Source organism: Sturnira hondurensis, unplaced genomic scaffold (assembly GCF_014824575.4).
Source record: "Sturnira hondurensis isolate 20B ecotype Veracruz unplaced genomic scaffold, ASM1482457v3 Scaffold0011378, whole genome shotgun sequence".
Taxonomy (NCBI): Eukaryota; Metazoa; Chordata; class Mammalia; order Chiroptera; family Phyllostomidae; genus Sturnira; species Sturnira hondurensis.
Genome location: NW_028084009.1, coordinates 6,917,486 through 6,930,382, shown reverse-complemented (window position 1 = coordinate 6,930,382; position 12,897 = coordinate 6,917,486). Strand labels below are relative to the sequence as shown.

Sequence of the window (12,897 nt, the reverse complement as noted above, 5' to 3'; positions counted from 1 at the left end):
GAAATGGAGGAAGAGCACAATTGGAGACCATATTTCTGCCTTCTCCCCATCCCACTCCATCCTGGCCTCTCCTACACCATCTTAACCCTCCCCGCTCCACCAACCCAACGCATTTCATTCCACATGTGGCCATCCAGGTGAGCAAACACCCACCTTGGTTTCAATTCTCACAGAGAAATTAATCTTCACCCTTACCTACCAGAAAGGGCTTTGGGGGTTGGGGGTTGGCAGTGGAGTGGGGAGAGCCTGGGAAAGTGCTGTCTGCCTGTAGGGGGCGCTAGAGCTACACAAAGGTGGAGGAGGACGGGTCCCCAGGGAGCAAAACCTCAGCCATGATACAGAGCCCCCGGTCAGCCCTTGAGCCAAACAGACAACAATCAGCCACAAAAGGTTGGTGATTCAGTCGCTGCTGGCCAGAGGGGTCCCTGCACACTCTGCACAGAGGGTCTCCATTTCCCCCCCATCAATACCCTGCAAGCAAGGCTGAGACCCGGCTCATTACCACTGGGGAGAGGGGAGAAAGGGAGGAGCAGCTGAGGTCCAGAGAAGTTAAGCAGTTTGTGCTGGTTGCCCAGGGAGTGCCACTACAGTAACCCATGTCCCAGGAAGCAGTCTCCATTAGCTCATCCTTTATCGATTTCTGAGCATGAAGAGGAGGCTCTTACCGCTTCACATGGAAGCAATGTTCCCTGCAGCTCGCACACATAATGACCACTCACATTTCTATTTCATGTGGGCGCTCCAGCCCATCCGCCGACCTAGTTCAACCTCACGACGCTTCCGCGGAAAGAATCAAGTGACCTTTTTTGAAGGGGAGGGGAGGTAGAGGCCGAGCTCTGACTCCCGCTTCCCAGGTCCTGCCTGGAACCGGTACCCAGGACATGTGGCCGGTGCTTGAGGATGTCCGCCCACTTCCCATGATTGGATCCCCAGTGACTCTCACCCAGTACTCTCACCCGGGACCCTGGACCCTAATTTAGCGTCACGCCGACTGTCCCACCTATGTCTTCTGCTCAGCCTGCACCCCTAGCGGCCTGGGGCCTTTTCATGCCCTATAAGGATTCACACCCAGGGAGAGCATTACCTGCCGTTTCTGAAGCAGCCTGCCCAAGGGTCCTGCGTGGGTCCAGCCCCTCGAGTGGGGGAGGGTGGCAGTCTCTTCTCAGCACCCAGAGCGGCTTGCGTAGTCTCCTTGCTCTGAGCTGTACGCGGCCCTGCAAGAAGCTCCCTCTGTACCTGCGGGACAGAGACACACACGTGCAGTGACCAACCTTGGGAGCGGTGTCCAGAAGCCCACGCACGGAAAATCCCCAAACCCACACCCCCGGGCTGCCTGGGAGAACACAGAGACTTGATCTTCTCATCCCTCTTCTCCTCATTGTTCCTCCATGACATGGGGACAATCGTAGGACCTCGGTCATGAGGTTGTTGCAGGGACTAGATGAGATGGTGTTTATAAACCACTTCCTGTGCTGAGTGGCGCCTGGCCTGTGCTGGAACTAAACGCTGGCCCGCATGGTCTTGTCTACGGAATAAACGGACTCCCATAGGAACCCCTGCAATGGCAGAAACGTTCTGTAACCCGCATTGACCCGGGTAGGATGCTAACCACTGAATAACCGAGCACTGGAACTGTAGTTAGTGTGTCTGAGGAACTGAGTTTCACATTTTATCTCATGTCACTGAGTGGAAATAGCCACACATGGCTCGTGGCTCGCCATGTAGGACAGCACCGGTCGAAGGGGTCTCCTCTGAAAAAACGGGTCCAGACTTCCCATCTGGAGAAAACTCTCCAGATCCCTGGGCTCATCCTCCAAAACGGAGGATTCAGATATGAGGGCTCAAGAACTGTAGGAAAAGAAGATTCTAGAGCTTCTATTTGTAATTATTGTCATCTAGACATCCTTGCGTCTGTTGTTGCGTGCCCTTTACAGTGTGCATAATACATTGGTGGAATAAGCATGTGTGGCATATGTAAATGAACAATTATGCACTTATTGGTGAGTGCAGGCTCAAAACTTGTTCTTAACAAACCCGTGCAACTAGCAGACTAGCAAGCTAGTCTAGCGCCTCCATGTTGCGGGTGAAAGAACCGAGACGCCGAACAGCCTCCACGTGAGACCTGCGGGCCAGGTGGCCAGCTGGAAGCTAGACTCTCCATCAAGGGCTCTGAACCAATTAGCAGAGGTTGCCATCGTGGTCAGCTCATTGAAAGGGCCTCTGCCCCTGTTCTAGCTGCCCAGTCACGCCACAAGGGCTCATTCCCATTACAAACCTCAGTTCACAAGAACTCGATTCCCACAGCACTCTCCAGGACCACCTGGCTGGGGAGTGTGGCGAGGTGACCTGCTTGGCCACGTTCCCCTCTCATTTGTCTGAGCCTCCGCCAACATCTAGCCGCAGTCCCGTGATCGCCAGGGTGCTGGCAGAATTTTAAATCAGCTCTGCAGGACAAACGCAGTGTCCTCTCAGCACCGATTTGGACAGCAGCAGCAATGGGAAAGTGACTTTCTATTCATCTTCTCTGGCTCCGGGCTCAGGAGAGGTTCCGCTTACCGGGCACGGCTGCTTCCTTGGCCCCGGGGCCGGAGCTGCCGTTCCCCGGGGGGTGCCTGCCTTGCTCTTTGAAGCAGTCCATCCCTGCACGCCCAGATCACAGGTTCCTGAAACCGCCCCCTGAGCCAGGGTGGGAAGCCACAGGGCTGGGGTTTGATCCTCACAAAGCCGTGAACCAGTCAGGCCAAGAACGACCTCCACGTGCAGAGACAAACGAAGGAAGGAGGGAATTCCCGGTGCCGTGGTCACCTCTGCCCCCATGTCAGTGGGTGACTGCCACACGTCAGCAGGCATTACGAATGGCACAGCTCAAACTGCAGGGAGGTTTTGCTTTTGGGAAACGGAGAAGCGAGGCATTCTATTCAATGAAAGCAGCTAGGAGCCTAATGGGAGAGGCCCAGGCCCTGAATTCAGATCTCCGTAGCATAGAATTTGGACCCTTTGCTCTTACGGGGAGCCCAAGCGGGTCCTGGCGCTGCCTTCAAAGCAGAATTTTTCTTAGCCAAGGGTAGAGTCTGTTGCATTCCCTCCTGGGTTCTCCCCGTTCTCACGCGGCCCCTCCGGGAACACTGTGCCCACCAGGAAGGAGCAGCCAGGGTGAGGCAGGGCCTGCATGCCGGCTGTCACTGGTCACCAGTCACCTGGGAAGCCAAAGTGCCTCTCACCTCCACCAGAGCTGCACACCCGTGCCTGGCCGCCGGAGAGCTGGCTACCAGTGGCTCCTCCCAGCTCCCTTCTCCAGGAAATTGCCCTCGGCACAAGGGAGCTCGGGCCCTGTGCCTCGGAGCAGGACAGTCTCCCAATGGGATCGGGCAGCACTGGACACCCGGCACCACATCTCTTGGTTCTTCCCTTGCCTCATTCTCCTCACCCCCTTAGCAGCCCCTCCCTCTGTGCACATCACTCGTACAGTGATCCCCACCCCAGTCTCTGCTTCTGGGGAGCCCGACTTCAGACAGGCCTGGGGCATCTCCTCCTCTTCCCTTCTGACCTTCGTTCACCTGCGCTCCCCAGAGACACTCGCTGCCGTGTGCGGACAAGCACCATGCCACACGCAGGCATCGTCTCAACACGCCGTCGCTCTCGCACGTCACGTTGTACCACAGGGATGTCCTTTCTCCCACTTTATTTTTACTCGAGGCTGCATTTATAAGATCCATCTCGATTACTGTGACTGTGCTGCGGTTTACTCTAAAGACAAGAACCAAAAAGCAAGTTGCCCTGTTGGGTCCAGGTTTTAAATACTGGGTTGGTCAAACCGTTTCTATGGCTTTTCTCCAGGAGATAGCGCTTAATTGTCTTTAATTTCACTCGAAACAATTTTGTTAGATTGTATTGTGGCAGCTGTCAGATCAGTGTGTATTTTTTAAAGACATCAATATTGGTGAATTTTGGTGTAGCCATTTTAATATTGAAGATGGAAGAAAATATGCAACATTTCAGTATATTGTGCTTTATTTAAAGAAAGGTAAAAATGCAAGTGAAATACAGAAGAGATGTGTGCAGTGTATGGAGAAGATGCTGGGACTGATGGCACGTGTCAGAAGTGGTTTCTGCAGTTTCGTGCTGGAGATTCCTCACTGGGCGATGCCCCACGGTCGGGGGGACCAGCTGAAGTTGATAGTGACCAAATCGAGACATTAACTGAGAACGATCAACATTCTCCCACGGAGGAGAGAGCCAACATACTCAAAATATCCAAATATCAATGAAGTCATTGGTGAAAATGAAAAATGTGTCTTTTATTTTACTGGAAAAAAATCATAGGAACTTTTTGGCCAACCCAGTACAATTTCTATACTCCGCACACCCACCACTATCTTGGTCTGTCTCTATGGGTCTTCCTTGAAGAGCCTACACTATTGACAAAGATGCAAGACCAGCACAATCTCTTTGGTTTTTTAAGTGTATTTTACTGATTATGCTATTACAGTCGTCCCTTTTTTCTCCCCTTTATTCCCTCCGCTCTGCACCCCCTCTCCCACCAGAATTTCCACCCTGCTTGGTTCATGCCCAGGGGTCGTACATATAAGTTCTTCGGCTTCTCCATTTCCTATACTATTTTTAGCCTCCCCCTGTCTATTTTCTACCTTCCATTTATGCTTCTTATTCCCTGTACCTTTCCCCCCATTCTCTCACTTCTCCCCACTGATAACCCTCCATGTGATCTCCATTTCTGTGATTCTGTTCCTGTTCTTGTTGTTTGCTTAGTTTGTGTTTGTTTTTGTTTTTAGGTTCAGTTGTTGATAGTTGTGAGTGTGTTGTCATTTTACTGTTCATATTTTTGATCATCTTCTTTTTCTTAGCTAAGTCCCTTTAACATTTCATATACTAAGGGCTTGGTGATGATGAACTCCTTGAACTTGACCTTATCTGGGAAGCACTTGATCTGCCCTTCCATTCTAAATGATAGCTTTGCTGGGTAGAGCAATCTTGGATGTAGGTCCTTGCTTTTCATGACTTTGAATACTTGCCATTCCCTTCTATCCTGCAAAGTTTCTTTTGAGAAATCAGCTGACAGTCTTATGGGAACTCCTTGGAAGGTAACTGTCTTCTTTTCTCTTGCTGCTTTTAAGATTCTCTCCTTACCTTTAATCTTGGGTAATATAATCATGATTGGTCTTGGTGTGTGCTTTTTTGGGTCCAACTTCTTTGGGACTCTCTAAGCTTCCTAGACTTCCTGGAAGTCTATTTCCTTTGCCACTTTGGGGAAGTTCTCCGTCATTATTTGTTCAAATAAATTTTTAACTTCTTGCTGTTCTTCTTCTGGCACCCCTATAATTCGGATGTTAGAACGTTTAAGTTGTCCCAGAGGTTCCTAAGCCTCTTTCCATTTTTTTTGAATTCTTGTTTCTTCATTCTGTTCCAATTAAATGTTTATTTATTCCTTCTGCTCCAAATCAGTGATCTGAGTCCAGTTTCCTTCCCTTCACTATTGGTTCCCAGTATATTTCCCTCTATTTCACTTTGTATAGCCTTCACTTTTTCCTCTGTTTTGCAACCATATGAAACCATTTCTGTGAGCATCCTGATTACCTGTGTTTTGAACTTGGCATTTAACAGATTAGCTATCTCTCCATTGCTTAGTTCCTTTTTTGGAATTTTGATCTGTTCTTTTACTTGGCCATATTTCTTTGTCTTGGCACACCTGTTATGTTATAAGAGGGAGAGCCTAAGGTATCCACCAGGGCAGGGCAACCCATCTGTCTGTGTTGTGGTGCTGTGTGGGGGCGAGGGGTCCGAGAGGGAACGGTACAGCTCGCTCAGCTCTCAGCTGGCTCTCAGGCATTTCCCTCAGCACCCACAAGCAAACTGGGCCCTTCTGGTGCTGATTCCTGGGTGGGTGGGCTTGTGTACGTTCTGGGTGCCCGTGGGTCTCTCCGGTGAGGCTGGGAGTTTCTCCTTCCACTGCAACCCCCACAGGTTTTTACAGTCAGAGGTTTGAAGGCTTTATTTCCCTGCTAGAACCCTAGGTTGCGTGGTCTGTCTCGCTCCCCGGTTGTTAGTCCCAGTTTATCTTCATGTGAATGTGGGACCACCAGCGGCTGCCCCCCCACCCCGGTCCTCCAGCCCCTGTCTTGCCATGCATCCTCTCCACCCCAGCTGCTTGTCTCCATCTCTCCTACCAGTCTGGATGGATGGATGTTTCTTCTCCTCCGTTCTTAGACTTCCATAGAGCTCAGTTTTCGGGCAGTTCTGGTCATTTTTTGTTTTTGAACTTCTTCTTCTTTCTGTTGTGCAAGGAGGCGAAGTGCATCTACCTACACCTCCATCTTCCCCTACAATCTCTTTGTGTATAGGCCTCATGGGAGAATGATCAGAAAACACCTTTGTACCCACCTCAGTTCCATCAGGGACAGTGATGCTGGTTGGCCAAGGTCAAGACCTCAGGGGACACTAGTGCTGACCAGAGTCCAGCGGGAAGCTCACAAAAGGAGCAGGGTGAGACTTTTGTCCTATATCTCCATGCTAGCTGAAAGCCACTGGCCACCAGGCCTCCTCGACCCCACGCTGCCCTCCTCCGGGAAGGGGTCCGCCCGACCCCTCCCACTGTCCTCTCTGGGCCCCACCGGGAACCACGGCACGAAGAAAAGTGGGGTGGCGCTGAGGCAGACCCTCCGGACCCCACTGAGCAGAACCTGGGACGGGGGCAGAATTGTCCGGGGCCGCAGAGACTGCGACAAGGGTCTCGACCATCTGCACCGGTGTCACATCTCCGGGTTTGTGTCCCCATCTCACTCACTCACTCATTCCCACGAGTGTGGCCTCCCTGCACACGTAAGCTGTGTCAGAACCACATGAGCAGACATGTTCCAAGACAGAGAAACATCTGCTTTGTAAGGACAGACGCTGCCCATTATGCAGGTGACGCTTGCGGAGCCCAGGGTCTCTCCTTTCACTCTCCTCTTCGGTGACTGATGTGTGATTTAGGGTCTGCAGAGAGCCTTCGCCCCCGTCACCTCCCGTCTCGGCTGCACTCCTGCCGATTCCTCGGGGTCTTCGTCGCTTGTCATTCCAATGGTGGGAAGCTTCCAAGAACAAGTCTCTGGAGCTCCCTGCTCCACACGGCACAGTGTTCAGATACAGGTGAATCCATCAAACCCAATTCCACGGTCCGGCGCTCACTCCAGGCACCACAGAGACGCCCTCCGCAAGCTCTCTGAATCTCCGGGCCTCCAGCTGGTGTCGGGGCAATTAGGGACCGAGTCTGAAGTCTCCACGTTTTCCCATTTCCCCTCTGAAAATGAACCCTGCATTTTCTAATCCTCTCTGTTGACTCAGGGGCGTTCACTCACGAAAACAGCCATTTTCGTGACAGCGTGGTTTTGGGAGTGGACCACAGACAAAGAGACAGATGAAACAGAATGGAAGGCCCTGGAACAAACCCCCAAGTACAAACAGAGAGTTAAAACATAGCAAGTAATTGGGGAGAGAAGGGATGAATCTAGGAGTCTGCTAACCTTTGGTGTAAAGGTCCAAATGATAGATATGATAAATGCTTTGGACTCTGAAGGCCACGTACAACGTCTGACACATATACTTCGTATATATGAGTCTACGTATATGAGTCTTCACACCCTTTGAAAAGTGTAAAAGCCATCCCTGGCTCACAAGGACATATGGAAACAGGTCATAAGCCAAATCTAACCCATGGTCCACGGTTTTTCATATGGACAAAAACAAATCCTTCCTTACGTTACACAGAGAGAACGTAAGAGAGCACGTTTTTGTATTTGTGAGTGTGAGTAAAGAGAGGTTTCTAAGACGAGACCAAGGAGTGATCACTAGGAAGCAAAAGGTACCTGCACGTTCCTACATCAAAATCCCCGCTTCTTGACGACAAGTGAATCGTAAACAAGGTTAGAAAATAAGAATCCCTTTCCGACAGCGTTTACTCTGATTGAACAGCACCACGCCCACCCTCCTCGTCCACAATGCAAAATGCAGATTAAAATACAAACATGTTTAAAACATATTGAAGTGTATTGGCTTCCTGATTAGAAGGTAAGATGCATTTACAAGTCAAAAACCCAGCAAGCACGGAGACCTAAAAAGTAAGAGAGCTTTCATTCGGAGGGCACTTGAGGTGACTTTGGTCTTTCACGTTCATGGTCTGCTAGGCTGGGGGGTCAGGATTCGAACCCAGACCCTATCCCAGGTGAGAGCAAGTGGAAGAGCCAACCCCCACTCCTGTGCACAGCTGGAACCGCTGAAAGTCACACCCACATCATATGGGTGGGTCAGGAATGATGCCCCCTACTCTCACCACCTGCCGAGGGGGGCGTAAAAACTCCACCTCATCACTGAGGAAAAGGGACAAAGGTCTCTTCTGTTGACTTCATAGCAATCAGACAGGATTCTCAGGGGGGGTGCCGTGGAAATCCACTTACTACGGTGACGTGAAGAAACCTGAAGCCAAGAGTTTTATTTAAAGTGACAAGAGAGTGCCCCTGGGCAACTAGCAGAAGCGAAACACACCACCATTGAAGAAACCCACCCCCAACCCAAGTCTCCAAGTCCACAACATCTCAGCTCACCGTCAAAAGCCCAAGCACCGACGAGGAGATGAGTTACCAGCAGTGAGAGTTAGTGCATGAAGCAGAGTCGGGCCCGCCAAGGCTTCCTGGGTTGGCAGTACCCGATGCAAAAAAAACAACCAGTAAGTTTCTTGAAAAGACTGAAAACAAGAGTAAAAATGAAACAGAATGTCCACACCGAGTGTTGGCAAGCATGGGGGGAAAGCGGCACGCTCTCCCCTGCTACTGGCGACGGAAAGCAACGCAACCACTTTGGAAAACAGTTTCTCAAGACAGTTGGGCAGTTTCTCAAAAATCAGTTATGCATCCACCATGTCATGCGTCCATTCTACTCTCAGATATTTTCCCAAGAAAATGTAAAGTATGCATCCATACAAAGACATGTATAGGGATATTTATCGTTGTTTTATTCGTAACAGCCCCAAACTGAAACAAACCAAACGTCTACCAAACAATGACTACAGAACCAAACTGAGACATTCCTGCCCTACTTAGTAATAAAAAAGGATGAATTATCATACACACAGCAACACGGAGGAACCTTGAAACAGTCATGCTGAGTGAAAAAAGCCAGCCCCCCAACCAAAGACATAGAGCATATAGCATAGGATTCTATTTTTATAAAATTCTATTTTTAAAAGATTTTATTTATTTTTAGGGAGAGGGGAAGGGAGGGAGAAAGAGAGGGGATGAAACATCCATGTGTGGTTGCCTTTCACACGCCCCCACTGGGGACCTGGCCCGCAACCCAGGCATGTGCTCTGACTGGGAATTGAACCAGCGACCCTTTGTTTCACAGGTAGACACTCAATCCACTGAGCCACACCAGCCAGGGCTGTACAAAATTCTAGAAGAAGGGATAGTGACAGAAAACACACCAGCAATTACCTGGGGCTGGCAGGGTGCCAGGGTGGGCAGGAGGAAGGAATCACAAAGGGACATGTGGAAACCTTGGGGTGGCTGTTGGTTTCAGAAGTGTGCAGATGTGTCAAAACTTATCACACTGCATACTTTGAATGTGCATAACACTACGACTCAATAAGCCTTTTAAAAAATAAGTGCGTTAAGAAAATTAGTAAAATTTTAATGGTAGATCCGAACAAAGTATCTAGATGATAGCCCAGAGAGACAAAGGTTTCGAAAGTGAAGGCTGGGGGCACGGAAGACCGAGAGCATCTACAGTGTGTTGGTTCAGCGTTCCGGAAAGAGAGGGCAAAGAACGGGGTCGAGGCAGCGTCTGCAGAGCGACACCGGAGGGTTTCTTGGGCATCAAGCCACAAATGATGAAAGCCCAATGGACTCTTCATGGAATAAACAAAAGCAACCCACACCTCTAGACATCCAAGTCAAAGTGTGGAACACCCAAGATTGCAAGGAGATCTTAAAAGCAGTCAGAGATGAAAGGCCTTCCAAGGACGGGGAAGGAGACTGAGAGCTGACTTCTTCTCCACGCTGGGGGACGTCTGCCCAAGACGGCATTCCTCCCGGGCACCTGCCTCTACCACAAGGCTAGCTCGCAAATAATCAAGGAAATAAATGTACTCTCAGATGGATAGAAAGTGAGAATTTCCTTCCCTAAAGGAAATTCTCAAGAAGATGCCTCTGACAGAAGACAGTGCAACCAGAGGGAAGGTCTGCCTGCCACGTGGGAAGAATGAAGACACGCGCGGTCCACCGTGGNTAAACAAAAGCAACCCACACCTCTAGACATCCAAGTCAAAGTGTGGAACACCCAAGATTGCAAGGAGATCTTAAAAGCAGTCAGAGATGAAAGGCCTTCCAAGGACGGGGAAGGAGACTGAGAGCTGACTTCTTCTCCACGCTGGGGGACGTCCGCCCAAGACGGCATTCCTCCCGGGCACCTGCCTCTACCACAAGGCTAGCTCGCAAATAATCAAGGAAATAAATGTACTCTCAAATGGATAGAAAATGATGCCTCTGACAGAAGACAGTGAAACCAGAGGGAAGGTCTGCCTGCCACGTGGGAAGAATGAAGACACGCGCGGTCCACCGTGGGCAAAGAGGAGTGGGAGGGCTCAAACAGACAAGTAACAGGCGTGGGAAAATACATGCAGTGTATGTAACAGGCAAAGAACACAGACAAATCTAGAATGTGTACAGAACCCTACAAATTCCAGATGGGCAAAACAGTTTAACGCCTGCTAACAAAAACCATTCCCAAGAATGTGGGCACAGGCCACACAGGAAAAGCCCACGGATGCGGCCACTGTGCACAGGACCTCGTGGTAACTTGTCCAATGGAAGATGCGATTATCTTATAATCTAACGGCTCCACTTCCAGGTACATTTCTTAGAACACCTCTTGCCCAAGGAGGCACGTGTACGCATGCTCGTTGCAAAGTAAGCGTGCAAATTCTGGAAACAAATTAAATGCCTATAAATTGGGGAATAAAAAATAAAATGCATTCTACTTCTGGGAAGGAATACTCTACAGCAATGAAGGTAATGAACTTGGTCTGTCTGTCACAGCACAGCTGGGTCTTCGGAAACACAATATTGAGTTTAAAAGTCAAACTGAAGGACAAGCAATTTAGTACAATATCTACATACACATTTTAAAGACAGAAATCAATATTATTTTATAATATTAGTGGATCCCTTGATTTGCAAAGTATGAAAACAGGGATTGAAACCATTGGTGCCCAGTACACAAAACTACACAATTGTCTTTTGTGTTGTACTTATCTTATTTTCCATAATATGTAAAGTAACAGTTTATGTGTCTTATTTTCTAAAGGCTCAGAAGCAAACATGACAAAATGTTAATATCGGTTGATCACGGAGAATTGTCACCGGGAATCTGTGATACAGTTCCTGAGCTTTCCTGTACTTTTTATTTTTTATTTTTCAGAAAAAGAGAACAGACCCGCTGACACACAGAGGTCGCCATTCTCTCTGAACCTCGGCCAGGGAGGCCCGCGCTGCAGTACTTGACATTCCGTAGGACTTAAGGGAACTGGAGTGAAACGGGGAAGTGAATTCAAAAAATAGGCTTCTTTCTCGAGGAGAGAACACAGAGGTTGATAGACGATAGAGATGTGTGCATATGTATGTGAGTGGGTAGATGGGTGTGAAAATTGAGATATACAGGCATATACACAATCACGGGTATGTAGGTGGGAGGGTGGATGGATGGAAGAATGGACGGATGGATGGAGGGGTGATAGGCAAGAAGAATGATGTCCAGACCCTAATCCCCAGAACCTGTGAATGGGTTACCTTCCATGGCAAAAAGGATTTTGCAGGTGTGATTGGGAGGACAGCAAGATGGTGAGATTGTGGCGGTGAAACCAATTTAGCACCAGAATCCTTACGAAGGGAAGAAGCAGCATAAGACTGTATCGGAGAGATGACGGGTGTTGGGAAGGACCGGATGTGGTCCGAAGCAGAGCAAAGCATCACTCCTCCGAGGAAACTCCAGGCGAGTCTCGCGCCCACCGGAGGCTGGGGAGCCCCGGGGCAAGCCTCTGTATGGCATAGGAGCCCTGGAGTAAGGCTTGTTGACTCGAGTCCAGGTCCCTGGGGGGGTCATGTGACCTCTCTGTGTCTCAGTTTCTTCTGGAGAAGAGTGGGGGGGAGTCACGGCACAGCACCCAGCACAGAGCAGCCGTGAGACGCCGCCACACTGCCTGGTCCGGGCAGACAATTAAGGGAGGAGCAGGGCCTCAGAAGAAGGTGCCCCCTGCAGCCACCGAGGGCTGAGCGGCTGTGGGGACGAATCAGGGACTGGTGTTGCCTTTTGAAGAGTGCCTAGGCCTTGGATCAAACAGGGACAGCAGTTTGGGGGGGGGGGTGGAGGCTGAGCATTCCAGGCCAGGGAGGCTGCTGGGGGCAGCAGGGGGATGCAGCGGGAAGGCTGGGGGGTCTCAGGGACGTGGGGTCCAAGTCCTATGAGACAACGGGAGAGGGCCAGCCAGATGGCACTGAGTCACCCTGAGTGGGAGAGGAGGAGACTGGGGGGGAAAAAGACGAGGTTTCATGGGGGAAGGCAAGAGGGAGCAAGAGCTGGATAGAAGATGCTTTATAACTTATACGCTGTGGGCAACCCGATGGCTTATGAGCAAAAAGGAGCCAGACAATCCAACAACGAAATTAAAATCCACTTGTCCCCCCGCGTTTGTTGCCGGTGTATCATGAACACGCACATGTCCCAGAGAAAACTCCGGAAGGGCACACCCCTCACTGTCAGCACTGATTATCTCTGGTGGTAAGATTACTAGGGTGTTTTATCGTCTTCTCTCGGCTCATCTGGACTTCCTAATTTTTCTGCAAAGGACACACT

The 12,897-nt window shown here is 50.0% G+C and overlaps 1 protein-coding gene across 1 annotated transcript in view; it reads right to left on the bottom strand.

Moving 5' to 3' along the window:
* Positions 1-999: 999 nt before the first annotated feature.
* ZNF831 (zinc finger protein 831) overlaps positions 1,000-12,897 on the bottom strand; it is a 30,070-nt gene continuing 18,172 nt past the window's right edge. Inside the window, exon 4 of the mRNA XM_037059836.1 lies at positions 1,000-1,236. Within this exon, the coding sequence (XP_036915731.1) occupies positions 1,053-1,236 (184 nt within the window). The 3' untranslated portion in view covers positions 1,000-1,052. The remainder of the gene's footprint in view (positions 1,237-12,897) is intronic.